Raw genomic sequence first — 26,571 nt, 5'->3', positions numbered from 1 at the left:
AGAGAAACTGATCCACAAAGCATGTCTCACACTACTTTGGATAAAGGACTGCTTACATGCTGAGCACTAGAAGCAAGTAGAAATGTGTGCTGACTCACCTGACCTCTGTATACTCCACAAATTGGAACCAGATAAAATCCACTTATCTGTGTCAAACCTCAGCCACATTGCCACTGAAAATACCAGTGCATGATACTGCACTGACAGCACTGCAAATTATTTACTATTCCCCAGAATCTGTCATGAGCCCCAAGAGTGGTTTCTCCATCAACTCTGCCTATTTTCATTTGGTAAACAGTGACATTTCCCCTGCTTTACAACTGAAGCTAAAAATAGCATCTTTCATTTCATAACTTCCTGAATTTTATCAGAAATGTGTTTTATGCAGCAACCACCGGCACTGGAAACAAACTGAGGGTATGAATAGCTGTGAAGAACCTACACAAGACCAAAGTAAATTAGGCATTGAAACAATCATCTCCCCCTTCAGGAGGAGATGATGCTTTGAGCAGATTACAAAATACTACAAATTGCAAAACAACACACCCCCTTTAAAAAAGATTTACAAGAAAGCAATTCAAACAGTATTCAGTTTTGGGGTTTTATCTGTTTGTTTTTTTTTTTTTCTCATTTTATTGAATGAAACAAAACAAAACAGACAAACACAAGAAATAAGATCAGTGTTCCTCACATCTCATCTCTACAGTAGTCCTTTAGAGTCAACAGCTGCGAGCTCCTCCAAGCACAAAGGCCAAGAGAGACCACAGTGCCACAATACCAGAGATTCTAAGAGACAAGAATAATAAAATGTTGTTAGGCTACTTATATGTACGGCTTAAATTTTTGTTTTATTAAGTGCTTAGATTCTTTTTCAAATCATGTCAAGGCAGAAATTCACCCTTCATGAGCATCACTGTCACCACCTCACAAGAGGGGTGCACTTTGAATCCGCAATTCTCTCCTACTACCAAGCTTTCAATTCAGCTGTAGAAAAAAACCCACATCCATCCCACACCTTAGATTCTGCCTCCCTCACACTGAGCTTATTAGAGCTGGTACTACAGCTCACTAAGATTACCACCTCTCTGCTGTGACAGCACATCCGTAGTTTTGTGCTATCCTCGGGGTAACATACCTGGGTTAACCATGAGAGAGATAAAAGACCAGTCGCCCAGGGCTGAAAGCTCACGACCAGCCACTCAGCACCTGCTTCTGAGTCCCCTGTTCCTCTGAGGGGCTGGCAGGAGGACACTGCAAACACGAGGCAGGCTGCTGCTGCGCCAGGGCCTCGGACCTGAAAGGAATGCTCCCCCCTCCGCCCCATTCCCGTGCTCCCGCAACTCACTGCAGCAGGCAGTTCACGCTCGGCGAGTGCCTCCAGTGGCGATAGACGGAGACCTGCAGGTGAGGGTGGTGCCTGTAATCCCGCAGGACGAGCCTGACGCTGCAATGAAAGCACGGCTGGAGCTCAGCCCGCAGGCTGCTTACAGCACCCCACAGGGCAGGAATTTCTATCCAAGAGCTCTCACAGCAGAGAGGGGGTGGGACAAAGGCCTGGATCAGAGGAAGAGAGGACTGAGAGTTAAGATTTTCTGATCACTTACTGCTTGTATTTATTGGAGAGCAGAATGAACTGGTTCTTTGAAAGCCGTCTGACATCAAAGCGACAATGAGGTTTAAACTCTTGGTAAATCTGTCTCTCAGTCACCCCTGGCCAGCCTCGGACATGAACAACCAAGGCAGGGGGATGACGGCAAGGAGAATCTTCCCCAGAAAAATTCTAGAAAATGTACAATATTGAGACATATCTGAATTTGGAAATACTATAGAGGCACTATTAATATAATCAGAAAATATCAGAACATGATGAATAAATGACAGGTTGTATAATACTGCTGTTGGTGTAATTTTTTTTTTCCCCCAAGATTCATCTAAATATTGTCATAAAAGCAAATCGTCACGACTACCATGGACAAACTATCTGAGAAACAGCAATGTAAACTGGCTAATGCCATAGTACAGAATAACAGCATAAATACATTTTGCAAAGCAGAAATTCAACTCATTGGCCATTTTAAAAGGTCCACTGTATCGCTTGTATGACAACAGTTTCTGCCAAGGTGGGCCCCAGCACCAGTGGATTCCTTTCCTCTAAGGAAGCCATCAGGTAGGCTACTGACCTATGCACCCCACCAACACGTCACAGACCTGCAATTCATACGCACAATGCTTGAAACACCACCTCGGATGAAATTCACTTTGTTCACGTGCTCAGCTAACACGGTGAGATACTGCGAGAAAGAAGGCTCAGCCTCCACCGCATTGCTAAATCAGAAAACAAAAGAGAACAAAGTTTTGTTTCTCCAGTGCTGCACTACACAGTGTGAAGCTCTTCAACTAGCGACAGAATAGGTATTTCATATCTTAGTATCTTCTGACAGAAGTCAAAAAGCTGCAAGAAGAGGGAAAGGAATTTAACTGAAGGCACTGATTCACAGAGATTTCAAAAATGGAAACTAATGGAAAATTATTTGACCCTTACCCAAGTGAACTGAACTTCAGAGAGCTTGTTCAAGAATAAAGAAGTCACAATGTCATTTCCCAACCTCTGAGCCATCACATGGCCCCTGATTTCATTTTTAAAATGTCAGCTTTGACATAAAACTACTACTTTCAGATTTATAAAATAAAAATCGAATTAGAGCATGACATTTCCAATAACACTTTCTTTTGTCCAAAAGGAAGGCCAGCCTGCAAAACAAAAAGTCAGAGCAAACGGAAGAGTGTTTTCCATAGGAAAAACATCCTTTGTAATGCAATTTTCAGTTAACACTTAAACATTACTCACTCTGTGGATCTGCATAGTAGCAAATGAGCTGACATCAGAAGAACTAGAGAAAGGAATAATGAAGTGGCATTAGAAGAAAGCTAGAGAAACACAGCTAAATACATAGAAAGCAGAAATGCATTGAAGTGCAGCTAAGTTACTAAGAGCAACAGACTGTGTATAAACAAATATTCCTTAGCATCAAATAGATCTAGAGAGAAGGAAAATATTGCCAAATCCCAACACAAACTTTGAAGGAGTTTTTAAGAAGCATTTTACCTGAACCACAGAGAAATGCATCATAGCCAGCCTCATGAGGAGATTCCTTCTCAGCTGTAAGTGTCCAACAAAATGAGGAAGTAAACACATCTAGCATGCTGTGAAAACTACTACACTGCAGATTCCTAATTCGTAAGATCCACTATTCTACAGGTTCTTTCCCCCCCCCTCAGCTCTGTTTCCTTTCTCATCCTGAAAACTTTACACTCGGTAAAAAGTTTGTGCTTCTAGCATGCATTTTAGAACACCAAAAAAGCAGCAGCGGTTACATGAATGTCTGAAAAGCTTAGCAAGATGCACATTAAAAAAATTTAAGTTTTATGGAAGTCTAAACCAAACTGTGTCGTCTATGTTATCGATGGTATGGGAACCATTTCAAAACACAGGCGGTCCTATGCTGCAGGACACGATGCTGCCAGGAGAAGCCAGAAAACATCTGCCTCACAGTCAGTATCGCACCATGTCCTGGACACAACCTCCTCCACAGGCATTACTTAACCCTGCACACCAGTCACCAAGCTCTGTTACTATGCCATTAGTTCCTTCTACCTTCCCTTCTAAGACAACTGTTTCCCACCTCCCCTTGCCCTTTCAAGGGCTCCTGACTTCACAGCCCAAGTCAGGTTCAGTCCAGCCCAGCACAGTGTAAATGCTGTCTGTACCGGCAGCATGACGCAAACCTGCCCTGCATTACCCTCAGCAGCTACCAGGGACATGCAGAACACACAACTTGGGAGCCCAGGCTCTGGGTCTGGACAAAAATGTGTACCAGCAGCTCTGGGCAAATTCAGCAGACCCACTGGCATTCCCTCATGCTTTGTATGTGGTCACTCACAGAATACAACAAACCTCTTTTGATCTATCTGACTCTGAAGATTTGCTTAAGAACTGAAGATTTGCTTAAGAACATACCATATCTTGAGCAGCCACTTGCAAGAGCTATAACAGGGCACGGTGGACCTTTGGGATTCAGGTTGCTGCTGAAGACAAGTGGATGTGTGATATTTTTGTCTTTCCTCAATATGTTAGAGAAAAGTTACTGTTCTCTAGTGAGCTGTAGCTTCATTTCAGAAAAAGCTGCTGGAGACTTTAAAATGAACTTTGGTAGGCCTCTAGGTAAAGGCCAAAATACTTGAGTAGTATCTACCAGTTTTCTTCCTGAAAACTAACTCCTAAATACTTTCTTAGTCTCTTCCCTTGCTCAAAATTTGTAAGCAGCAATCTGTTCTAATTGCATGCAAAAAAAAAAAAAATGTGAACAGAACTAAAACTGCAGGGAAAGAGGTTTACTAGATAGTTCTATTTGAATGGGGAACCCTGGAGGTTAAACAGATACCCCTGGAATGACTGAAATAAAACAAAGAACAATCAAGCAGAATATGCGGTCTGAAATTGCTAATAAACAAACCCTCAGGATCCCAGTACTGTTTTTAAAAAAGTATTCTTTTTGCATCTCCTTCTTGGGACTAGAGGGAAACAGGAAACAGGCAAAATTTTCCTTTCCTTAGCAAAATTGACATGGAAAAAATTAATTCACAAAAGAAGTGTGAAATAAGTCTCCTACCACATCATGACTAAGCTCATGATGTTGAGATACAACATCTACTCATGTGCTCCATTTGAACATTGTCTTTAGTTACTGCTTTGGGCTCAGTGCAGCCCTCTCTTAGGAGAGGCTTTTGAAATTAGGATGTATTTTCACCAAGAACTGCATCTTACTCATTTCAGAACATGACATAAGCAACATAATACTCAAGCTGCCTATACAGCTGTATGCAAACCAAATTTGTGACCAATGAAATAACGGCAATCCAATGTGAGAAGTGACTCAGAACAAATAATTTACTACACAATTCCTTTATAACAAAGATGTGCAAATCCTTTGCTCTTAAATTTAGAAAGACAAGGATCCAATTGAAAAACATTTGAGAGGAGGGAAAGTATGAACATGAGAAATGGCTGACTGTGAAATATCTTTCCAAAGAAAACACAGGGATTGCTGAAAGCTATATTGGCCACCACTTACCTGCATAAAACTGCATATGCCTCCAAAAGACTAGATACTCGAGGAAACAGACATTTCTATAAAAGAAGAATGTATTAGAAAACCAACCACGACAGACCTTATAGTGAGTTCAATTACTTACATTGCCAATTTGTTAAATGATATCTAAAATTAGAACTTCCCAAGGCAACACTGAGAACTGTTTGCAGTTCTGTTATTATCACAGGGCACGGAGGAAAGACATCCTCTCTCTTGGGTGAAAGACAAGCTTTTAATCTTCAAACAAAAAAACCTGTCCATCTCACCTTCTGCATAGATTTTGTTACAGTCTTGGTGTCTATGATGACAGGAAACAGGTTATGAATGTTCCTTTTAAACTCCTCATAGCTTTCTGAAAGCAAAGCACATGTGGAGAAAGACATCAGGAAACTGGGGAAAATCCAATGCAACTGCAAAGTAATAGGAAAGAGAAGTGACAGCAGGCAACGGTGCTCTCTCCAGCATTTAGAACTCAGAAGAAGCAACTAGCCGTGCTGTTTTCTAAGCCCTGCAGATGTCTGTGGTGGCAAATTGCCACTGCACCTCCTGTTCCACCCCCAGTGCAAAGGCAGCAGCCCGGGACTGCAGCTACGCACAGCAGTACCTGGGAGGGGCCTGTAGAACTTGTCGTGAAGATGCATAAGGTCCATAAGCATGTTGTGTCCCACGAGGGGCTATGGGAGGAATATAAACATAACAGCCCATTGGAGCACATTTCTGAAGAGAGCTCAGAGATGAACAACACAGACACACTCAACAGCTGTAACCCTTTCCTCCAGCAGACAACATCCATACACGCTTGCACAGGAGTCATTCAGACTGCAAGGCTCACAGGAGGACTACTGACTTCAGGAAATCAGACTTGTGGACTCTCTTGAGAGGCTATTGTCTCAGCAGTATTCTATTTTCAGTGGACCTAAGGAGCTAAGTGGATTCAGAGTTCAGCTGAACAAGGTTCCAGCCATCAGATTTACATGCTCACTTGAAAGGACAGGGACGGTCTTTGCTGCACATCACCCATAGTCCTCTAAAGCTGAAATCCATTTGATAAGCTGCATACAAAATGTAATGATTTCCACACAAAGTGAGACCAATGGTCCACATGGTGCAATAAACTGGTCTGTTGCATGCTGAAAAGCACAGCTTGCCCAAAAAGCAATAATCTGCTCAGCTTTCTTAGATGGTGACTCAAAGTGTAACACCAGGATTTTTAATATTGCGTTTAACACAGCAAAATTAAAAAGAGATGAATAATAAGAGTGGGGTTAAGGCATTTTACCTTCTTGACTTTAACAAGTATTTGGAAGAGGTTGGTGAAGCCCCGAGCAGACAGGAGAATGAGCTTTTTCTGACAATGGTCATAAGGAGAGTTCTCCAGAAGCTGACGATGCTCTGGACTCACTTTTTTCACCATCACCTGAAAAGAAAACTCACTGAGTATCTCAGCCTCCCATGTTAGTTGTATGTACATTGCTTACTGGGGTTCAGTAATGCTGAGGTCAAGTTCAGCTTCAAGGCACTGAAGGACAGAAAAACTGCATCCCCTGGGACTTTGGGACTGTCTCACTTCTATATGGAGATCAGTGCTCCAGTAACTTAACAGGCCTGCTGAAAGTGAGTCTTAATGATGCTTCTCTACTTAAAAGGACGATTCCTACCAAAAGGCTTTTTTGAGCACAAATTAACCTAATTCAATTTAACTTGATACCAATATGGTAAGTTCATGGTACCAAAAACCGAGAAACAAACAGCAATCATACAAGCTGAGTCCCCAAGGCAATGCTTCAGATGAGAAAGCTGGGTAAATCTGACATTCTGGGGGCATTAGTTATCACACCAAATAGGACTAATGCAAAAAAAAGATTTCTGTAAGCTGATTCTAAGCAACTGACTGATATCATACCCATAACCCATAACTTGAGAAGTCCACAACCATAGTTTTAACACAGAAAATATTGCACTGAATGCAAAATACCGGTAGCAAATAGCAAAACAGCAAATCACAGAGTAAAAGTCTTCAAAGCAACTTCATGGCAGAAGTCAGCAAAGGAAAACCGCAGAAAACACTAAAACTGTACATTCTTGTGGAGGTATTGAAGGAGGGACTTAATAAAGTCTGAAGACACAGAGAGGGTGCCTCCAGAAGTGCTCCAAGGACAAGCACTTTGATTTAAAGGGATTTTGGGGTTACAGGACAAACAGAAACCAGAGTTGCTCGGTTTTCTGCATCCCTTTTCTTAGGATCCCACAATCAACATCTCCTTTGTCATTGTCTTCTCCTCCTCCTTGACCCTATCATTAAAAGTACAAACAATATTTCAGAGTCCCTGCAAGAACGCTGGTCCTATGTGCCTAGAGAGAAATCCTCCTTTCTAAAGGTCCACAATTCCATCTCACCTTCTTGTCTTCAAGAGGCTCTGTCCAAACATTTTCAAGAGCCTGCCTCAGAACCAGCTGAACTTCAATCATATGATAGCCTATGACACACAAAAAAAAGGCAGTAGAAGCTTCAGAGGTGCAGACAAGCCCATTAAGGAAAACACACCATTCCTCTAGACAGACGGACTGACACATCTCTCCCCCAACATACAGAAAATATTCCTCAACAGATGATCCTGGTATATTACCATACACAATGACTGAAAGAAAACAAAACAAACAAAAATCACAGACACACACACACACACACACACACACACACTCACAAAAAGCCCACCACCACCACCAAAAAACCCCACAAATAAACAAAACACCAAAAAAACCCAAAAATCAGTGGAAATTTCAGGCAAATGAGCTTTTGTAAGGACACGAAGGAAAAGACTAACTGAAGAGGGAGGAAGGCTACTACTCTGAAAAAGACATTCTCTGGTTTTGGACAGTTTCAGAGCAACAGACCCAGAAGCCAAGCACACAAAGCATTTTCCCCCACAGCTGACAAGGAACTAACCCAGTCCTCTTCTGAATAGTATTAAAAGAGACACCTGAATCAGTCTTCTTGATTACTTAAATAAATGTCTTTCTTATCACATGTGCTCACCAGTGCCAGACTCTTAAAATATCAGAATCTAGCTGACAAAGCAGATAAAAAGCACAGCACACCACCCCTCCTATTGCATACTCTGCAAAAAAAAGTCAACAGACAAAGCCTTGAATACTCCTAACCTTTTCTATATTTTATTCCCTGATCTACAAGATTGAATTTTGGGTTCTGTGAGTAAACCTACAAATTAGTCCCTGCAAAAATTCCCTGTTGTTCAAGTCAGCACAGAAGTTCCTCAGCTCTGCTATACTGCTCCCAAAACTTAATACAGGGTAAGTGGCCTGTTTATTCCCACTGGCATATATGTGTCTCTGTGGGACTCCCTGTTGCTCCAATGAGAGGGACTCAACTCTGAAAGGAGGGGAAGAAAATAAACAAAAAACTAGATCACCCAGAATTTAAAACATTTAAAACATTATCCTGATTCAGAGTAACTACAAATTCTCCAGTTCAGAAGAAGCACAAAATGGAAGCCAATTACCACAAAGCATGCTCCAAGCATCCAGACGTCCACTTCTGCTTCAGAAAGACCCACCACCCCAAGAGAGCAGAGCAGAAGAGCTCAGAGATGAACTCCTGACAGGAGCTAAAGTATAAACTGGGGTAAAGCGTTGTAAAGGCAGGGTGGGCACTGGTGCTTTCCCTCTCAATAGAGCAATTTAACAAAGAAAGGACAGTTATAGCCCCAGAGGTTCACAAGAAATTATGAACCCACTTGTGGGAATCCAGGCATCCCTCTCTGGCTGCCCTGGAAGGTCTGAGACCCTGGCAGGGGGTCAGAAACCTCCCTGTACAGAGCCCCGAGAGACACTGTCTCTGATCTCTATCCATGGAAAAGAGTTTAATTACAAACTCTGAGTGTTTGATATAAGTAATAATTAGTGTGGCACAGGTGCAAAAGTAGAATTTTAGGATTCTAGATAAGGTATTCAAAGGGGGCAAGATGGAGGAAACTGGGTGTGCCTTGTCCTTTTTCTTCTTCTTCATGCCCTCCATGTTTCACTGTGGTGTTGGCATTCGTCTGTTGGTTTAGGCTGTGGACACACTGTTCAACATGGGTGATAGATATTGGCACGTTATTGTAAATATAGCGCACGTAGTTTCTAGTATCTAATGTTTGTAACATCCCACTGAGGGGCAGAGCCCCGCACGCTGTCCTGCGAGACAGACCTGCTGCAGGTCAGAGAGAAAATACTTTAGATAAGAAGAAATAAACAACCTTGACAACCAGCACAGAAGAATTACAACTCCTTCTTTGGCAGCGGGGCTGAAAGACAGAGACTTTACAGTAATCTCGGGGTCATCTAAATATCACAGATCCCGACACTCACTCAGAGCCCACAGGTACCTAAGAGAGGCACTGTTTCATACCATTCAGATCCTGCAGAATCATAGTATCCTCTTCTTTAGCTGCAGCTATCCAAGAGGTCACTTCATCAATAGCTTTCTTCAGGACATCCCTGTCTGCATTACTAGTGCTGGATGAGGGGAAAGAGGCAGTGTGAGAAATGCTCTTTACAGGTGAAGCCTTGTGCCTTGCTGTAGGAATGCAAAAGCTTCATTTCCCAACAAGCACACAATTCTCCACATAATACCCTGTGATCTCAATCTTCCTTCAGACACCATGGCATGCTGGAACAGCTGGCAGCGAGGTGTTCGTATCAACAGGTTTCTGTATCTCTACAAAATGTGATCTGAGTGAAGCTGAGCCATGAGCACAGTACTGAGGAGACACTTCTTTGAGAAGTGCTCACCTGCAGACTTACCAGGTACCTGCTAAGAGGTGCTGCCTAAAGATCTTCTCCTGTACCTCATTCATGTATGGGATTCCATCTTTGAGGAACTGAAGGGAGAGAAAATGCCAGGTTTGTTACATTCCCCTGGATTTTCTCATAGCGTATTAGAGAATTAGCAGGTTAGTCAGGACAAACAAACTGCAGGCAATCCAACACGTATGGAGGAAAGAAAATAATATTTGTCAACCGTAATAATTTTTTTTTGCTCTTCTTTTACCTTTCTTTTAATAAGATACTTCCAAGATACTTCCAAGATACTACTGATACAAGCATCAAGAAGTCAGATGCTTCCTGCCCAGAATTGCAAAACAGTACTCTTATGGGATGACAGTCTGAATTTTATGGGAAATGTGGCAATACATAGGATGCTGGTAAACTGATACTTCTGTACCTTCATGGATAGTAAAGACACCCACCAGGGTTTGTTTAGTAAATCCTTAGCTCAACAGAGATAAGGTTTTGGGTTTTTTTTTGAGGCAGGAGAATCTGTCTGAGGCTGCCAAGGATGTAGCTATTGCCTTTACATTAGTTCAGAAAAAACAGCACTCATTACCCTTGTTGATAACGAACTGCATGATGTATTCATACTTTTGGAAGATGCTATTTACCCCAGAAACGTAACATTTAGGGATACTAGTCTGATTTCTTCTGCAGTTGCACAGATTTCCTCTGTTCTGCATTTCTGACAGAGATTACATACCTTGTTATAGTCAAAGCCATAATGAGACAGGAACTGAATACTAGATGCAGAGAGGGTGAATTCGACATCCCTTATTCCCAGCGTTGAGGGAAAGAGAAAAAAGTTGTATGAATGCACCACATACCTAAAATGAAAAGAAAAATATCTCTAGAAGATAATTACAAGAAATAACTCTGCCCAAAGGGAATTATGCATAAAATCTCTACTGCACTATCCTCATTGTAACAGAAAACTGCTTTTTTACTTACTTGTTTGAATTTTCTTTTGAGAATATTGCCAGCCCTGCAAGAAAGAAACCTCTGTTGAGATGGCAGCGTTTAGCTGGATGTCTACTGATAGCATGCAAATTAGATGAGGGATGTGGGGAACCCCTCAAGAAATACATGTTTTCCATTCACATATGTTACTATGCCAATCCTAGCAGCAACTGCCAGGCCACTCCCTGGATTCCTGAGAGCTGAACAGGACAAGTTTTCACTGCAGTGTGGGAAAATTAGTCAAATCTGAATTAAACAACAAATAGATTGAGCAAGAGGTGAGATGGTGATGAGTCTCTGACTGTGCATACATAGATGAGTCTGTCGGTCCAACTACACTACAATAGTGTTTGGAACAAGCTGGGCACCACAGAGGACTGAAACATGGATTTTACTTCTCAGGGTTTTTTTTGTTCTGTTAATCTCTAAAAGGCACATGAAGATCTTACATACCCCAAGACTTTCAACAATATTTCAAACTGTTTTCAAGCTCCCTTCTTGACTCTTTACTGGTTCTTAACTGTCAATAGCTCTCCTCCACAGGCCCTTTCTCATGCTGATTTGTTATTTTAGGAATAACAGAAATAGCAGCCTTCATGTTCCTCATAGTCCCCTTACTCATAATGCACTGTATCAAATGACACAGCTTTGAACAGGAGCTGCCGTCATACGCTTCTTGCTTGCATCCTGATTTAAAAGCCTTGCATTTTTAACTGTGACCTTTAAATATGGTCAACTTTAGACCCGTAAAAACTATATAGCCCACCTGACTTTATTTATTAAAAAGCTGATAGTGTTAAACATCAGAGGGGGGAAAAAACCCAACAAGCAAACGTCTCTGGAATGAGTGAATCAAGGCCAGAGCCATCTGCAGGATGCACCTGTTAGCAAAAGGCCAGCTACCTGTATGACCTCGGGAGATCACTTTCCGTGTCAGAGCCGCACTTACCAAGCTGAACAAGAGTGAAGCGCTGAACACTCTGCCTGGCCTTCAAATACCGTTCCACAGGGGAGTCAAACAGGCTAGGAACAAAACCAGAATTGAGGAGAGTGGACACAAGAAGGGTTGCTATGCACAGGTTGTTCTCACAGGGCTAGAGCAACAAGTCTCCCTCACATTTCAAGTCCAACAGCTTTACCTGGGCTCGTTGTTTTGTAGGTAAGTTGAATGCAAACCAGTAAACTCCATATCAAGGGCTGTTGAAGTGGAAAGAACAAGACAATCGGAATTTGAGGCATGCGCTTCACCACCACCAGGACGAGGGTCTCCCACACATTTCTCTTCTCCATAACCTTTGTCAAACCACAGGAAGTAGGCTCAAGAGAAAAAGCTGTGGGGCTCACACCTCCAGCTGCCTCATTCCTGTGGCAGGATGAGGCAGGGACATCTCCCCCACGCCCCTCAGGAGTGGCCTGCCTCACCCTGTGCTGTGTTCGTGCCCCCACCCCGAACCCCTAACACCCCTGGTCCCCAGCCCGCCAAGGCGAGGCCAGCAGCGCAGTCGGGGTTCCCTCTCCCAGCTGAATCCCCGCGCCTCAGTGCTCGCTGTTCTGGGCGCAGCAGCGCCATTATCGGCTGCAATACCCCTCAGTGCCCGGGTCCCCACGTCGGGCAGGTGCCAGCCGCCCCCTGCGCGGCCGGCCGGGGACCTAGGGCAGCACTGGGGCCAGACGAGACGCCCCCGACGCTCACCCACGAATGCGGCGCGGAGGATGCGGCGCCTGAGGCGCGGCAGGCGCTGGGCAAAGTCCTCCGCGCCCACGTCCATCGCCGCCCTCCCGCGGCCCGGCGCGCCCCGGCCCGGCCCGTCGCGCCTGCGTGCCCGGAGCTGCCCCGCGGGGCGGGCCCGATCCGCAGTAAGGGATGGGAAAGGCAGCACCGCGGGAGCTTCCCGAGCGGTGGGAACGAAGGACAAGGAGGTTTAGGCTGGAAATTGGAGAGGCTGTGGAGCCGCCCGGCACAGCCCCCGCTCACAGGGAGCGCAGGGGCAGCTCCCACTGCGCGTCTGCCGGAAACACAGACCGCACAGAGGCCGTCACTATCTGAGAGTTGTGATTATTATGAACCAACAACTAGGTAAAAATCCAGTAAAACTCATTATGTCAGTTGAATACTGAGGATTTAATAAAGATGCCAGAACCGGGCCGGGCTCACCCCGCATGCTGCTGAACCTCGGCACACAGCCTTGGCATTCCCTTCTCCTGCCCCAGAGCAGGCACACACGAGGCAGCGGGCACAGCTCCGGGACACAGGTACAGGAGTCACGCTGACCAGGCTGGCCTCCCTGAACTTGCCCGTCAGAGGGTTCCAACACACTTTCTGTGGGGATTTCACAGCCTGGTCGTACTCTGGAGCTCTGCCGAGCCATCAGGCAGAGCCAGCCTGTGCCAAGCAGCAGGCAGCCACACAAGGGGAGAATGGGGCTTCTTTTCCCTATAGCAGGAATTTGTGCAGCTTCCCTTCTTGACCTATCCATGTGGTTAAGCAGTTAGAATCTCAGGATTGCAAGAAAAGTGCAAAGGTGAGTTGGGGGAGTTTAATATTTTCACTAAGACTTTGCGCATTACTTTATCACAGTTCTAAACATTTATTGTAATGACTACATTTTCCTAGCTTAGACAGGCAGTGTACAGGGATCAAATATCAAAGCATTTCCAGAGTTCAGCCTGGAACAAACAAAATCAAGTATTAAAAATAAAATATATTTTTAAAATGTTGAATTAATAATAAATTCTGTCAGGTTGAACTAAGTAAGTTTATTCTAGCCTTAAAGGTGTTGATCATTTTAGAATAAAGAATACGACACACTTCTACCTATTTGAAAATATTTTATTATAAGATGACACATTCCAACTCTTTCCAGATCTGGACCTTCCCTGCGCCAGTACACAAACAAAGAAGTGATCCTTGTTCCTTGGAAAGTCTTCCCAACGGTCTCCATTTTACTGGTAGATTCTTCGTGGCTCATGCAGAACAACACCACCCTCCTCCATAGCTTTCTGAAATTCCTGAATCTTGTTTAAAAGATAGACACAAATAAATACAAAAGAAAGCCAGCAGGACTTAAATACCAGTGGGAACATGTTATATGAGGGGCAGAGGTTAACAGCCTCATGGAAGCCTAATACCAGGAACTGCAGCTTGTCAAAGCCCTTCTGAGTGTTGCAAGGAGGAATTGTCAAGCCACGTAACAAAATTAAAGGTGAAGAGAAGTAAAATTAATGCCTAAAAAGGAAAGAAGGGCCAAAGGAATAAGTAGATGGGTACTTGCCGAGTCACAATGGTGTTCCCAGGGGATAATGGCTTTAAAGTTCACAAAGTTGATTCCTGCTTCCAAACAGCGCTGTGCCATTACACGGCCAAGGTTTTTGCATGCAGCTACTCCCTTGGGACTGTACAAGTGTCTCTTTATGGCCCACTCTCGGGTAGAGGCAGATACCACAACATCCCCGTTGGAGCGCTCGACAAAGGCTTCCACGTAATGCTGTGTCCGCTGAAGCCGTAATCTGAGTGCAGGAAAAAAGTAACACGGGATTATAATGTCTTTTCCAGAGAACAGAGTCAAATGCATAAATTAGTCTCTTTATAAAGTAAAATTGAATGTATTAATATATTACATTCTGTTACTCGTTTTGCTTATTAAGACACAAAATAGGACTCATGTTGGGAGGAAAAGGTTAAAAGCAGAAAAATGATGAGGAGAAGTGACCTTGCAGCTGGGAATGCCAAGTCCTGGAGAATAACATTGTGGGAAACCCCACCTATTATGCCTACTGCTGTTTATCCTCACTGTTTTGAGAAATAGAATCTCTGCGTAGAGATAACACAGGTGTTTAAAGAGCCTTGGAGGCTCTCTCATGGACATGCTTGAGCTCCCTATTTTGAAAGGCAGAAGATCAAAGCTCAGAGATGATAAAAAGCACAGGGGAGACCATAGCATGATGGTAAACCTAAATGCCCCTAATAAATGGGCGCCAACAGCAGGCTCACCACCTGCACAGACTAGGCCTAACAATGCCTGGGTTCCCGCCTATGTCTCCACCTGGGTGCTGCTTTGGGATCCTTCAGTTAGCAAGGTAATGAAATTAAGCTATGGTAATGAAATTGCATTTCAGCCATAGTTTTGTGGTCGTTCCAGCTGCCTGCCTGTGTCGACTCACACAACTCCTATTGCTAGCTCAGAAGAGTGAAATTCCAAGAGCAACTTGGAATTTCTCATCAGTTACTCAGGGCCACAGTCCTATGTTGTCTTGGACCAGCACCCACTCCAAACCAAGCATTGTACACCTGCACAGTGTGGAACATACATATGAGGGGAACCACAAGAACAAAATAAAGACTTTGAAATGACAGCTTAAAATGAACTTATTTTCCAGAGGACAAGTAAATTAAAACAAAACAAAACCCACAAACATAAAACAACCCCAAACAGACTATCATGGTGCCTCAAAGAAACCATGAAGCATGGTAAGCACAGGAGTGAAGGAATCCTGGGTTAAAAAACTGTTGCTTAAGCAACATTACTGTTGCCTTAACAATAGATGGAAAAATCTTGACCACATATGCTTTCACATGCTACTAGTCCACTCTTCTCTCAACACAGAAGATGCCTGCTGATAAGAAACACTAATGTGCTAACTGATTCAGCAACCCAAAATACACATTTTGTATGTGGGTTTCTGGGGTTTGTCTTGGTGTTTTTTGTTTTTTTTTTTCTTTTGGAGTCTTCACTTCTGGCAGTAACTTCTTGACTCACCTGTGCCAGAACTCACGCTTTGGCCATGTTGTCTTCCAGCCACGCTCCTTCCTAGCCAGGGCCATCTGCTCCAAGTTCCGAGGATTTCTGTTAGTGAAATTTGGGGCAACTACCTCATTTTCACTTGTGTCCACTTCAGTCTCAGTTTTGAGACTGGCTGTAGTTGATGCAAAACGAAGACCTTTGAGGGGAGAGCAGATAAAAACCACCACAGATTAAAAAAACACGTAGTGCAGACAGGAGAATGGACACAATACAGAATAACACAGCTTACAGAAGTCTTGCTTTTATATTTTAAGCACTTAACAGATGAATGACCTCGACCTGTTTCCTCAATTTATGAGGTGAACTGCAAGTATACTAACGTTTCTAAACTCGTAAATAAAATATAAACTCACGCGTGACTAGGAGATCCCTAGGTCCAAAGCTTTACAAAACACTGAAAGCGAAGTACACAAGAAACCAGAGACAGCGCTACCAAATAACAAGGTATAAACCCTTCATCCGTGGCACCGCAGCACCACCAAGACACCCGGCCGCCGGATGGCTCCTGGAGCGCGGTGGCCGCGGAGCCGCCGCCGGGAAAGGCCGGCACGGCGAGCCCTGGGCTTACCCGCTGCACGGAGCCCGCCGGCCGCCAGCAGCAGGCGGCTGCTCAGCGCCATGGGGAGCAGGACCGCTGCAGCCCCGGGCAGCCGCCACTCCCCTCCCTCCGCTCAGGGACACCCGGGCGCCGCCATGCGCGAGGGGCGGCGCTTCCCGCGGAAGCGGCCGCGGGAATTCCGCCCGCCGCCGACGGGGTCAGGCGGAAGCGCCGAGCGCGGGGCCGCCGCCTGAGCCGCGCCAGCTCCCCGGGGAAGGGCGCCTGTGTGGTACTCGCGTCTCACAAAACAGAGCAAAAATACACTGCCCTGACTCGGGGGATCATGTGTTAACTTTTCTCCGTGGAAAAAGGGCTTTAGGAAATGCCGGCCGACACTGGGTCGGCTTTTCCTAGAACGGATGTAAGAGGGACCAAGGCGCGGAAAGAGGAGTGGGTAAAAGAAGCAACAGGTGTTTCGGGAGCTACCGTCATCCTGTTTTAGGCTTCTTTCCACCCGCTCCTGCAGCACACAGGTACAGCAGAGCTCTGCCTTCTCAAAGTATCCTCCTGCAAGCATGATCGTGCAGGAACATTACTTTGGAGCTGTATTTAACTGCTGTAGTCCTGAAAATGCTTTTAATGAGCCATCTGAAAGAAAATTGTGTTGAAAGGAGGATGAAGGCCTGATGAGACCCTGGCACCACCTGCCAGAGGAACTCTGGACACTGCCACAGGAGCCAGGCGGTTGAGGTCACTCCTGGCCACACAAGGTACCTGTTTGTCGAAATACAAGAAGTCTGTTTACATCATGCCCTACGAATCATTACGTGCTCATCCTCAGCCTTGCAGGTTCCCCATCTCCCCGTCACTCCCTGAGGTTTACCCTCAGACTGTAGCAAGTTTTTCCCCTATCCTATAACCATCGCCACTTAACCTGGCCATTGAAAAGTGGTTGGATAACGGGAACAGTTAGAGCTCAGAGACCTTCAAGCAAGGCAATGGTGCCATTATCAAGTGCAATCAAATTCACGACTTAGGCTAATTCTCATTAAAAGTATTTTGCCGAAAGTATTAGCTTGAATCTCAGTTTCTCCAGGAAGCAGGTCTTCAGCTTCTTCATCTTTTGCCATCTCAGAGCCCTAGATTGGTCTCAGGTCTCTTTGCAGCCTTCCCCCATGAATCGGGGTACATCCCGAGCACTGGGTAACATGTTTGAGAAGCACAGTTACCGCCACGCATGCCGCGGTCCCCACTTCGGAAAGCCGGGTCTTTCCCAGTGCTGGGCAGCGAGCGCCATTCCCGCGCCCATTCCTTGCCCCACCACCCGCGGGCGTCCGCGCGCCTGCGCGCCCAGGCCCGCGACACCTTCTAGAAGCTCGTGGAAGAGCCCTCCCCCGGCCCCGTCTCGCGGCTCCTTTGTTCAGCTGCGCCCGCCAATCGCGGCTCGAGGCCGGGCGGTGCCGCGCCCCAGGATTGGGCAGGCTCGGGAAGCGGCCCCGCCCCCCCGGGGCCTGCCCCGCCCCGCCGCCCCCTCGCGCAGCGGGGCGCGATCCCAGCGTGCCTCGCGCCGCCCCGGCCATCCCGCCTCGCCGCGCCCTCCCGTCCCTTCCCTGTGCGTGTGGCGCCGCGCCCGGGCGGGAAGATGTCGACGATGGAGGGGCCCTTGGCCGTGTTCGGCGAGCGGACCAGCGGTGACACGGTCCGCACGCAAAACGGTAACGGCGGCGCGCCCCGGCGAGGGCCGGGGGAGCGGGAGGGGGAAGGGAGGGGCAGCAAGGAGCGAACATGGCGCGGCCATGGTCGCCTCTGCCATGTGCTCACCCGCCCCGGTCTGCTCGGGAACTGCCGCTCCTGTCGACAGATTCCTTCCATCCCGGGCCGCTGCTGCCTGCAGGGAGGGAATAAAGGAAGGATGGAGGGAGGGAGGGAGGCAGGCGGAAGAGGAGCACACGCCATCCCGCGCCGCTTCCAGGAGTCTGAGTGGCGACGCGATCCCGCCTCCCCCGCCCTCCGTCCCTTGGTAGCAGCAAACACCGGGCCAGGGCGCTGCTGCTGCACGGAGGTCGCTCTGCCCCGTCCCGACCGCGTAGGGCCTGAGCCTGCAAGGCCTGCGGGGAATTCTGCTGGGGGAGGTCCCCGCTGCCCAGCACAGGGAATAACCTGTCTCGGAAAGTGGGGACCACCCTCGAAATGCGTTTCAGAACTGTGGTTCTGAAACGCGTTACCCATTGCTCAGGATTGTACCCCCAGTCCTGGGGGAAGGCTGCAGATTCCGAGACCGATCTCAGATTCTGAGTAGACAAAAGACAAAGGAAGAAGCCAAAACTTGCTTCCCGATCAAACAAAGATTCTCTTCTGTAGCTCTAATGGTACTTTAGGCAACTACTTAAAATTTACGAGCCTTGCCTTAATTCACGAGTGAGATTCCACGTAATAATGGCACCTTTGGTACAACATTATTTTGTGCAGAAAGCTGCCGTTAATCCTGCTAAGCAAAAGAAATTGTTGTGTTGTTTGAAGGTCTCTGAGTTATAACTGTTCCCATTTAACTACCACTTTTTCAATTTCTAGATTAAGTGGCTATGCTTGTGGGATAGATAAAAACTTGCCATGGTCTGAAGGAAAAGGTTGATTGTATCTTTTTCCTATATGAAAATGGCAGAACAACCTTTAAATGAGCCAGTGTTTTAGAGGCTTTGTGTTGTTTTAGTAGTGACTCAAAAGTCACTGTTCGGTGACTTAGTCGCAGAAGTAAATGTTTTGTTTTAGTCACAGGCCTGATAAGGACCAAAAGATGTTTTACTAATCGATGTGTGGTGATGCCGTTGTTCTCTGTCTGCCCAGAACTGAGGACTAAATGAGTTGTGAAGTCTTGTGGCACTGCTTGCTGCAGTCACAAGCAGCAGTGCTACCAACCCCTCCTAATCTTAACACCACTACAGCTCTGACCTCAGTCCTGTCCTCCATCTTACACGGACAGCAGAGAAGGCATTCTTTTTCGGGTCAGTCAGTTTTGCCAGGTTAGCTAGCTAAACCAGCTAGGAGGGAAGAGTGAGGCTTGGTGCAGACTGTATTTTTTAGTAGCAGCAAGCCTACCAAAGTAAGGTAAAGCTTCAGGTTAGATAGGCTGAAATGTAATACTAGATTAGATCACTTCTTGTATAATTCCTGGTTTGTGGGTTTTTGGCACTGTTTCTTATAAACCTGAGAATCCTCCTAAAGCTGGGAAGATAAAACTTGTTTTTTCTTACTCCTTTCATTTATTCAGTTACTGCTGCATCTGCTATTGCCAATATTGTGAAGAGTTCTCTTGGGCCAGTTGGTCTGGATAAGATGTTGGTGGATGATATTGGGGTAAGTATTGTTACTTTAAGAAGTGTCAGGAGGACTTGTATTCCTGTGTAAAAGTGCTTCCATTTAGTGTGCTTCATAGGCCTAATGTGCATGTGCCTGTTTTATCCTGAGAGGGTAGGAGAACTGTGGTAAAATTAAGTATTGTGTAATGTGTGTTACATCGTTTTAGTTTCATCTATTGTGGTGGTAATGTATGTGTTACAGTTATTTAATTTCTGTAGGAAAGTCCTTGTAGCCACTTAAAACACAGATCAGATTGCAAGAAGTGAGTTTAACCATTTATGTCAGGTTTAACAGGTGCTGACTTGTATATCCTAGTCTCCATATCAGGAGAAATAACAAAAAAAATAACAAAATTTTAAGCGGTATTTTATATTTTAAAATATTTCAAGCAATTGAAGAAAGTTTGTAATTTTCTAGGCTGATGTAATAAAATACTGTGTTGGACAGAAGTCATTGCATGACTACTTATCCAGTATTTGCAAAATGTTGATGAGGTTCTGTAACATAAAGGCTTTCCTGATCAAAAGGAGGTGCAGATTCTGCGCTGGTACCATTTCTGTTGCTAGAATAGGACTCCTGGTTAAAAAGAAGCAGGGAAGTTTTGTTATGAGTAGTTATTTTATGGGTAATTGCAAAGAATAATTATTTTGGTTTTGTATTAACATTATGAAACGCAGTAGTGAAAGTGTAATAGAAATATACCTCATATGCACATTTGATTTCTGAAAATTAGGACGTGACCATTACTAATGATGGTGCAACCATTCTGAAACTGCTAGAAGTGGAACATCCTGCTGCAAAAGTCCTTTGTGAGCTGGCAGACCTGCAGGACAAAGAAGTTGGTGATGGGACCACCTCAGTGGTATGTAGCAAGTTTTACATGCAGATATATCAAAAGTCAGTGTTTAGATTTGGTATTTTCCATAGATGCTAGTTTCCATATGAAAAGTGGTACTCTGGAAGGGAATTGGCTCACCTCTCTTGCATTATTGATTTTTCCTATCTTGAAGGTTGGTCATAGAGGCTGAATTTTGGTTTTTATTTTTTAACAACTGCAAGACCTGAAGAACAAACAAGGATACTGAGTGTTGAAAACTTGCCTGAGACTTTAGATACCTTGATGGAAGTTGGAATTAGGTAGCTCTCAGAAACTAGTTTTAGTTCTGTGTTGCACAAGGTAGATACTTTGCTTATGTGGAATGCACATATTTAGTGTTTGTATTTCAAACAGGTAATTATTGCTGCAGAACTTCTCAAAAATGCGGATGAGCTGGTGAAACAGAAAATTCATCCTACCTCCATTATTGGTGGATACCGACTTGCCTGCAAGTAAGAAACTGATACAGTTGAATTTCAGCATTTTGTGACTGCATTAATACAGACCTTTTGGTGCCAAGTCGAATATGGTGGTTTTTTTGCAGGGGTGCTGGGGTTTTGGTTGGTTTGGGTTGGATTTTCTTGTGGGTTTTCTTTTTTTTAAATTGCATTTCTGTAATCGTGTAAAGGAATGACAGCCACGTTACTGTCCTTGGAGAGCAATTGATTTTATCCCTTTGTTCTTTGAGGTAACATTTAGAAGAGCTGAAAACATGTAACTTTTTCTCTTTTTGTGAGGGTGGTTCTTTACCCAGTGTATTTGTCTTTATTTTACAGGGAAGCTGTTCGCTACATCAATGAAAATCTTGTTATTAACACAGATGAGTTGGGCAGGGAGTGCCTAATTAATGCTGCTAAAACATCAATGTCCTCGAAAATTATAGGAGTGTATCCTTTGAATTGATCAAGTGAGTGAAGTGAGAGTGATTGATTAGAGAGCTTCAGTAGCTAGGCTAGAGTGTATCCTTGGCAGCAGTTTTTATGAACATGACACAGTATTGAAGCTGTGTTTATAACAAGCATTTTACAGGTATTGTGACCTGGCATGGGAAAGCATGTTCAAATTCTTCTCAATTTATTTAAATCTGGGTTGGCACATCATGATAGCTTTTAGAGGGTATTGTTTCCTAACAATTGCTTTGCTTGTTAGGGAGACTAGATAAAGAGTTGTGTGAATAGAAGAATGTGTTACAGAAGTATCTGGGAGCAAATCAGAGGAAAGAAAGTTGAATTTTACTCCATGGGCACAGAAAAACCTGCATTTTTAGCTTTTGTGCAGACTGACCATAGGGGTACGTATTTTAGCTTTAGTAACAAAAGGTAGATAAAATGCAGGTTTCATACTAGTCTGTCATAATTTCCTACCAGTGTTTCAGCTTTTAGAATAACTCCTTTAAGACAGTGCTAAGGAGAGCTAGTACTTACATGCCTTTCTGAAGCTCTTTTTTGGAAACTTAGTTTGGCCACTGTCAGTTATTTCTGTTCATGGTTTGTTTTGTTGGTTTTTTGTTTTGTTTTGTTTTTTTTTCCCCTTAAGCATAATACTACTTTTCTTCTTCAGTTTAAACCTTAATAGCCTTTCAGTGATGGTGATTTCTTTGCTAACATGGTGGTGGATGCTGCACTGGCAGTTAAATACACAGACCAGAAGGGTCAGGCTCGGTACCCCATCAACTCGGTTAATGTTCTGAAGGCCCATGGTCGCAGCCAGAAAGAGAGCATTCTTGTGAACGGTTACGCTCTGAACTGCGTGGTGGGCTCTCAGGGTAAGAACAGGCTGTGTTTCAGAAATCTTTTGTGTCAGCTCAGTCCTCTTCATCTTTCTGTGTCGCTCTCCTTACTGGCTGTATTCATTGCAAATCATGTGGGTTTTCAGTTCCAGAACAATTAAACAAGAACACAAAATACTGCACTTCACCAGTGTTTCATAGACTAGAGCCTGCCAGCTAGCAGTGATTCACAAAGTGTTGGTGAGTTGCTGTAGTTTCCCTAGATCAGTGTCAGCAAGGTAGCATTGTGGTCTGGTGGAACTTAAACGCTTCTCTTGTGGGGAGCCACTGCCAGGTTTGTGGGGAACGGTTCCATTTAGCAGAACTGTGCTGTGATTAGGTGACTTAGAGGATGTGAGACCGATAAGTCAGATTGTCATGGTCATTCACATTTTGGGGACAGGGTATGTAAAAAGGTAACACAGGAAAGTCTCGATTGGCATTTTTCTGCAGTAGGGCAGAACTGGAAGGTGGAGAAGCAAACAGGAGAAATCTGAAACGTGAAAGTAACATTAATTTTAATCTCTTAATGCTAACATGATGTTCTGTTAAATCAATTTGACGAAATCCTTCTTGCTTATTTTTCCTCATCAGGTATGACCAAGAGAATAGTTAATGCAAAGATTGCATGCCTTGACTTCAGCCTGCAGAAAGCAAAAATGAAGCTTGGTGTTCAGGTTGTTATCTCAGACCCTGAGAAGCTGGACCAGATAAGGCAGAGGTGTGTGGAAGCTTGAATAACTGAGGCAGTGGGGTTTCACAGGCTTGGTTTGGTCTCTTCAGTTGAGGTGGCTCAGTGTAATTTTGGCTGAGTGCAAGAGGTAAAAAATGTTTTGAATGTTAACATTTTCCACCAATACCAAATAGTAATGGAAGAAGCCTTCACTTCTGGAGGCAGAACTAGTATTAAGTCAGTTTTCAAGAAATGCAAGTATGTTTGTGCAGTGGTCCATTCTTGCAGAGCTCTGCATTAAAGTTTCAGGAAGTTGGCTGACAAGATGTGATGGTATATTTTTTAATACCTTTTTATAACTTTGACGTTAATCTTTGCAGAGAGTCAGATATTACCAAAGAAAGAATCCAGAAGATTCTGGCCACTGGTGCCAATGTTATTCTCACCACTGGAGGTATTGATGATATGTGTCTGAAATACTTCGTTGATGCTGGAGCTATGGCAGTACGAAGAGTTGTAAAAAAGGACCTTAAGCGGATTGCTAAGGCGTCAGGAGGTATGTCTATGTAAGAATAACTGGTTTATAAATGTATCCTTCAAAGTAGAAGCTGTTGTTAAGGTATTTGTTAACTATTTTTTAAAATACAACTTCTTAATATTCAAGATCAGGATGAGTAAAGCTGAGCCACTTCTTTTTAGCTTTTAAGTGACCTTTGTCAAAGTAGTAGTATTGTAAGACTTGATTGTTGAAGATTTACAGTGGGAGGAGAAGAAGCTGCCTTGAACTGTGAAGACTGGCCTTTTATGGAAATAGGAGCCATAATCTGTGTTTATTTAGAAATCTTTATTATGCATGCATTCACAAGCCTCTGTTTAGACAGTTAAGTACATTGTTTAGATAGTTCAAGATGAAGAACTCCTAAATCACTAAATCATACTTTTAAAAAAATCTGGGCCTGTACATATTTTTATCCATCCTTAAATTTGGAAGAAAATGTTTTCATTGTGGTAAAGCATGGGAACTTGTACTGGCTGTGAAAAAAGAAGTGCTGTAAAAATTAAACAAAAGGAGCAGTCAGTTTATCAGTTATAAACAGAAATACTGAATTGTTGCCTGAGAACTAAAAGTGTTGTTTAAGAAAAATCTATTCAACACAGCTTTTATTTCTGCTTTTCTTTCTGTACATCTGTTCTGGGAAATGGGCAAAGGATGATGTGCAGGAATTGAATGTTAACTTCACTTTTTTGTTTGTTAAAGCAACCATATGTTCAACCCTTGCAAATCTTGAAGGTGAGGAGAGTTTTGAGGCATTAATGCTGGGACAGGCAGAAGAAGTGATTCAAGAGAGAATCTGTGATGATGAGCTGATTTTAATCAAGAAGTAAGGATCCTTTTAAAAATACTCATTTTGTATATGTTCTCTACTAAGTTTGAGATAAAATTCCATTTATTTACTTCATGCTGAGTGGTTGGAGTTGTTACGGGAAAATAGTTATGCACAAATCCAGTGCAAATTAGAGGTGAAAGTATCAGTATTTAATCTCTTGCTGGAGCTGGATACATTTTGTGAACTGCGGTATATGAGACAATCAGATTGCTAGGCAGTTTTTACTTTAATTTTTGCTTATGAAAAAATGTTTCTAAACTGGCTTCTCTTTAGAGATGGTAAAGGGAAATAGGTATCATCTGAGTAATTTCATCTGAATAAAGAGGTGTGAGCTAAATCTTTCAATTTGTAGTGAAAGACAGTGTTCACTTGTGCTGCTGTCACTGCTGTCTGGTACCTTAAGACTTAAATATCAATTCATTTAACGAGAGCATACTTTGGGTAATAACTTTTCCACTGCTTCAATATGTCTTCTCGGTGTTAATGTTCCTGTGGTATCATTTGAGCATGAATGACACTCTGCCCATGGCACTTGTGTGCCAGCTCCACGTGAAAGCCTTTTCTGTCACATTGACAACAATTGTCACTGTTACTTGACGGCTGTGCAAAAGGGATCTTTCTTACTATCTAAGTATGCTTTCCCCTCTTTGATGGGAAAACATCTTGTCATCTCACTTTGACAGGTAGCTTTCTTTAAAAGACTAAAATTCAAACTAGATGCATGCATGTTAGAAATTAAACTTTTTACTAAGTTACAATATATGTATCCGGCAAGGAGACATAACAATGTTAAGATTTTCTTTTAAATGTTGAAATAATGAGGCTCAACTGAACTCTGCTTTAGAAGAAAAAAATTGCCAAGAATAATTTTAATGTAGATTCCATCCAACACAGCTGACTTCTGATTCCTTTTTTTCTTAGTACAAAGGCTCGTACTTCAGCATCAATTATCTTACGAGGAGCCAATGACTTCATGTGTGATGAAATGGAACGATCCATACATGATGCTCTCTGTGTTGTCAAAAGGGTTTTGGAATCCAAGTCTGTTGTCCCAGGTGGTGGTGCTGTAGAGGCAGCACTTTCAATATATCTTGAAAATTATGCAACCAGCATGGTAAGTCTTGCACAAAGAAGCAATGGTGTGTATGTGTTAGACTTGCACAATGAATCTCCAAGCATTTGTTTACATCTACTAGAAGTCATTTCTGTGGTTCATGAAAACCTAATCATGTTACAGAATCTAAGATGGTTCTTTAAAATGAAGGCTATGAGTTAATTCTTTCTGTTATAATTAGATTCTATGTTTTTTTTGACCCAAACACAGGTTTTGCATGTGAGAACCCCTACCTATTAGTGCTGCTGTTGATTGTGGCTGTATTTTTTTCCTCTCTTGTTGTAGCTATCAGTTTAAAAACTTTTTTCCTCTTTCTAGGGATCACGTGAACAACTTGCAATAGCAGAATTTGCAAGATCCCTGTTAGTAATTCCAAATACATTGGCAGTAAATGCTGCTCAGGATGCTACAGATCTTGTTGCAAAGTTGAGAGCATTCCACAATGAGGCTCAAGTTAACCCGGATCGCAAAAATCTGAAATGGCAAGTATCTGTCTGGTAGAAGGCTGGTTAAAGTTATGTGGATTGGTGACCTAGATGGAAAATTGCTCTCCCAGTTTACTGAACTGTGATTTGCATAGTAAAAAAAAAAAAAAAGTATGTTATCAGTGAACTCCTTTGCCCCTGCCCTTCAGTCATGTGTATGTATTGCTGTAATGAAGTAGTAGCTACCCAGCATACTCCCAGCTATATTTCTGTTGTTTCTCCCTCTCCATCTGACAGCATTCCTTCTTTGCAGGATTGGTCTTGACTTGATCAATGGAAAACCTCGTGATAACAAGCAAGCTGGTGTCTTTGAACCAACCATGGTCAAAACTAAGAGCCTCAAGTTTGCAACAGAAGCTGCAATTACTATTCTTCGAATTGATGATCTTATTAAACTGCACCCTGAAACTAAAGAAGAGAGGGGAGGGTGCTATGAGGATGCAGTTCAGTCTGGAGCACTTGAAGAATAACTTAGGCTTTATTTATGTTTGTTTCACTTACACTTCCCACTCTTATAACTAAAATGTTAATAAAACAAGTGGTTGAATGTTGCTGCTATTTTCTTGTGAACAAACTTAATTTTTGGAAGCAAGCTTCTTGCAGTGAGAATTTAGGCTCTAGTATGT

At 43.6% G+C, this 26,571-nt stretch overlaps 3 protein-coding genes and 1 non-coding gene across 8 annotated transcripts; 2 read left to right on the top strand and 2 right to left on the bottom strand.

Moving 5' to 3' along the window:
- Positions 1-607: 607 nt before the first annotated feature.
- On the bottom strand, positions 608-12,737 carry PNLDC1 (PARN like ribonuclease domain containing exonuclease 1). Of its 4 annotated transcripts, XR_008430278.1 has the most exons (20): positions 12,637-12,737; positions 12,083-12,140; positions 11,893-11,966; positions 10,935-10,968; positions 10,687-10,810; positions 9,957-10,033; positions 9,562-9,668; positions 7,548-7,627; positions 6,430-6,567; positions 5,755-5,824; positions 5,417-5,502; positions 5,133-5,188; positions 4,019-4,086; positions 3,107-3,160; positions 2,849-2,891; positions 2,226-2,325; positions 1,605-1,780; positions 1,346-1,444; positions 1,136-1,251; positions 701-786 (listed from the first exon to the last, which is right to left on the bottom strand). XR_008430278.1 is itself a non-coding variant. In XM_053939652.1 (19 exons), exons 1-19 carry the CDS (start codon positions 12,710-12,712, stop codon positions 720-722), a joined length of 1,587 nt encoding a protein of 528 aa, XP_053795627.1. In that variant the 5' UTR covers positions 12,713-12,737; the 3' UTR covers positions 608-719. The 4 variants fall into 4 exon arrangements, 3 of the variants coding, with proteins under 3 accessions (XP_053795627.1, XP_053795628.1, XP_053795629.1); XM_053939652.1 differs by lacking the exon at positions 1,136-1,251 and having other exon boundaries at positions 608-786; XM_053939653.1 differs by lacking the exon at positions 1,136-1,251 and having other exon boundaries at positions 608-786; positions 4,019-4,083.
- Positions 12,738-13,752: 1,015 nt separating this feature from the next.
- Positions 13,753-17,606, bottom strand: MRPL18 (mitochondrial ribosomal protein L18). Of its 2 annotated transcripts, none has more exons than XM_053939689.1 (4): positions 17,513-17,606; positions 15,701-15,881; positions 14,216-14,450; positions 13,753-13,958 (listed from the first exon to the last, which is right to left on the bottom strand). In XM_053939689.1, the coding sequence occupies exons 1-4, from the start codon at positions 17,520-17,522 to the stop codon at positions 13,887-13,889; spliced, it is 498 nt and encodes a 165-aa protein (XP_053795664.1). In that variant the 5' UTR covers positions 17,523-17,606; the 3' UTR covers positions 13,753-13,886. The 2 variants fall into 2 exon arrangements, with proteins under 2 accessions (XP_053795664.1, XP_053795663.1); XM_053939688.1 differs by lacking the exon at positions 17,513-17,606 and adding an exon at positions 16,314-16,466.
- Positions 17,607-17,821: 215 nt separating this feature from the next.
- On the top strand, positions 17,822-26,503 carry TCP1 (t-complex 1). Its single transcript, XM_053938147.1, has 12 exons — positions 17,822-17,998; positions 19,552-19,637; positions 20,374-20,502; positions 20,872-20,969; positions 21,294-21,404; positions 22,101-22,282; positions 22,880-23,006; positions 23,339-23,514; positions 24,217-24,340; positions 25,268-25,460; positions 25,779-25,942; positions 26,199-26,503. The coding sequence occupies exons 1-12, from the start codon at positions 17,926-17,928 to the stop codon at positions 26,413-26,415; spliced, it is 1,680 nt and encodes a 559-aa protein (XP_053794122.1). The 5' UTR covers positions 17,822-17,925; the 3' UTR covers positions 26,416-26,503.
- Positions 18,821-18,956, top strand: LOC128786541 (small nucleolar RNA SNORA29). Its single transcript, XR_008430332.1, has one exon. It is a non-coding gene; the product is annotated as a small nucleolar RNA SNORA29 (small nucleolar RNA).
- Positions 26,504-26,571: the final 68 nt, after the last annotated feature.

This window comes from Vidua chalybeata, chromosome 3 (assembly GCF_026979565.1).
Source record: "Vidua chalybeata isolate OUT-0048 chromosome 3, bVidCha1 merged haplotype, whole genome shotgun sequence".
NCBI lineage: Eukaryota > Metazoa > Chordata > Aves > Passeriformes > Viduidae > Vidua > Vidua chalybeata.
The sequence above is the reverse complement of the archived record's forward strand: the minus strand, read 5'-3'. Positions and strand labels throughout refer to the sequence as shown.